Source organism: Aplysia californica, unplaced genomic scaffold (genome assembly GCF_000002075.1).
Source record: "Aplysia californica isolate F4 #8 unplaced genomic scaffold, AplCal3.0 scaffold00378, whole genome shotgun sequence".
Classification (NCBI taxonomy): domain Eukaryota; kingdom Metazoa; phylum Mollusca; class Gastropoda; order Aplysiida; family Aplysiidae; genus Aplysia; species Aplysia californica.
In genome coordinates, this window is record NW_004797648.1 from 370,818 (window position 1) to 372,354 (window position 1,537).

The 1,537-nt window shown below is 45.9% G+C and overlaps 1 protein-coding gene across 1 annotated transcript in view; it reads right to left on the reverse strand.

Annotated features, from left to right (window-relative positions):
* Nucleotides 1-1,537, reverse strand: part of LOC101854590 (sushi domain-containing protein 2) — a gene marked incomplete in the record, with an annotated part of 36,896 nt that overhangs the window by 13,247 nt on the left and 22,112 nt on the right. Inside the window, 1 exon segment of the mRNA XM_013085467.2 lies at nucleotides 1,326-1,524. Coding sequence (XP_012940921.1) covers nucleotides 1,326-1,524 — 199 coding nt within the window.

Genomic DNA, 1,537 nt, shown 5'->3' on the forward strand with positions numbered 1-1,537 from the left:
GTTTGTTGTTGTTGTTGTTGTTGTTGTTGTTGTTGTTGTTGTTGTTGTTGGGAATATGGACACTCGCCCGACACACGACTCTTTTGCCAAATTTATACAGTGTGCATTGTGCGTTTTTCGAAATGAGAATTTGTTTCGTGGGAATTGTGTCTTTAGAATCTCCAGGACCTCCTAGTTTAACGTCCACCTCCGAAAGAACCGAACCAAACAGAAAATTCGTGTCAAGTGCCTTTTCCAAGGACACAACAACGTCGGACCGAGCTGAGGATCGATTTCCCCTAACCCGTAATCTCACGATAACGGGCCCAGTAGCCTAACCACTCGGTTACCGACGTCACATGGAGGCTTATGTGGGGTGCCCATAACGGATGGGATCGGCTGGTCGGGCCAATCGCCCGATTCTGTCTCCATGAAAACCAACGCGTTTGTTTTTGAGGCGACCGAGTCGGGCGATCGGCCCCCACCCGCCGTAATGGGCACCCCATATTAGAATGGGCGGGGTCATATCGATGAAATCAGTGCGTTGGGGGTATTGTCAAAATGTACAGGATGTCTACACATCGTTGAGGAGAACACTGGTTATCTTTGAAAGTCTTTCCTCTAGGGCAATGCCATAATCATAATTACTATAGAAACAACATCTTTAGGGGGAAGTTGGACTGCCTCAACCGCTTCCCAAGAGCGGCGGTGGCCCTGGCCAATAGCACGCTCTTCGGGTCTCCAAACATTGTGGAATGATAGACTACAACACACACAACACCAACACCACCGCTACCAAAAGCACCACCACCAACAGAAGCAACTATGGACAGTCGTGCCAGAGATGTGCGTTAGACAAGAGTCTTCTTTTTCTGTTGAAAGAACGCATATCCAAGTGCCAATGGATCACCAAACAAATACAATGTAATCAACAACAAGAGTAACAGTAACAATCGCATCAACAACAGCCTTAGCAGAAACAGCAACAACAATAACAAAAACAACAACACCAACAGAATCATTATTATCATCATCATCATCATCATCCACAACAACAGCAACAACAACAACAACATCAACACCAACATCAAAAACAGCAGCAACAGAAACAACAACAACAATAGTGAATTCACCGACTCTTTTGGGGTTGGGTTTTTTTAGTCTTAGTAAGCGTTTTATTTCACTTGCAACACAATAATGTCAAATAAATGACGAAGATTACAGAAGTTAAAAGAGAATAACAAACACAAAAAGGGGGAAGGAGAAATATGGACGACAATTACTTGTTTGGTAGGAAGAAAAGAGCAAACCACACAAGAGCACCAACCAGCCACCCACCCACTCACCAATTCCAGGCACGTCGTAGTTTCTGCAGTCTGCAGTCGGCCGCTGCTCCATGTAAAGGTCACAGAGTTGATAATCGTTCCACAGACAGCAGTAGTAGAGGGGGATGACGTCATTTTTCCAGTGAGACAGGGAGGGCACGTGATCTGGCCGGCCGAAAGGGTGAGCACCCCACACATGTCCGCGGTCAGGTGTACTGCCCTACATTGTAAAT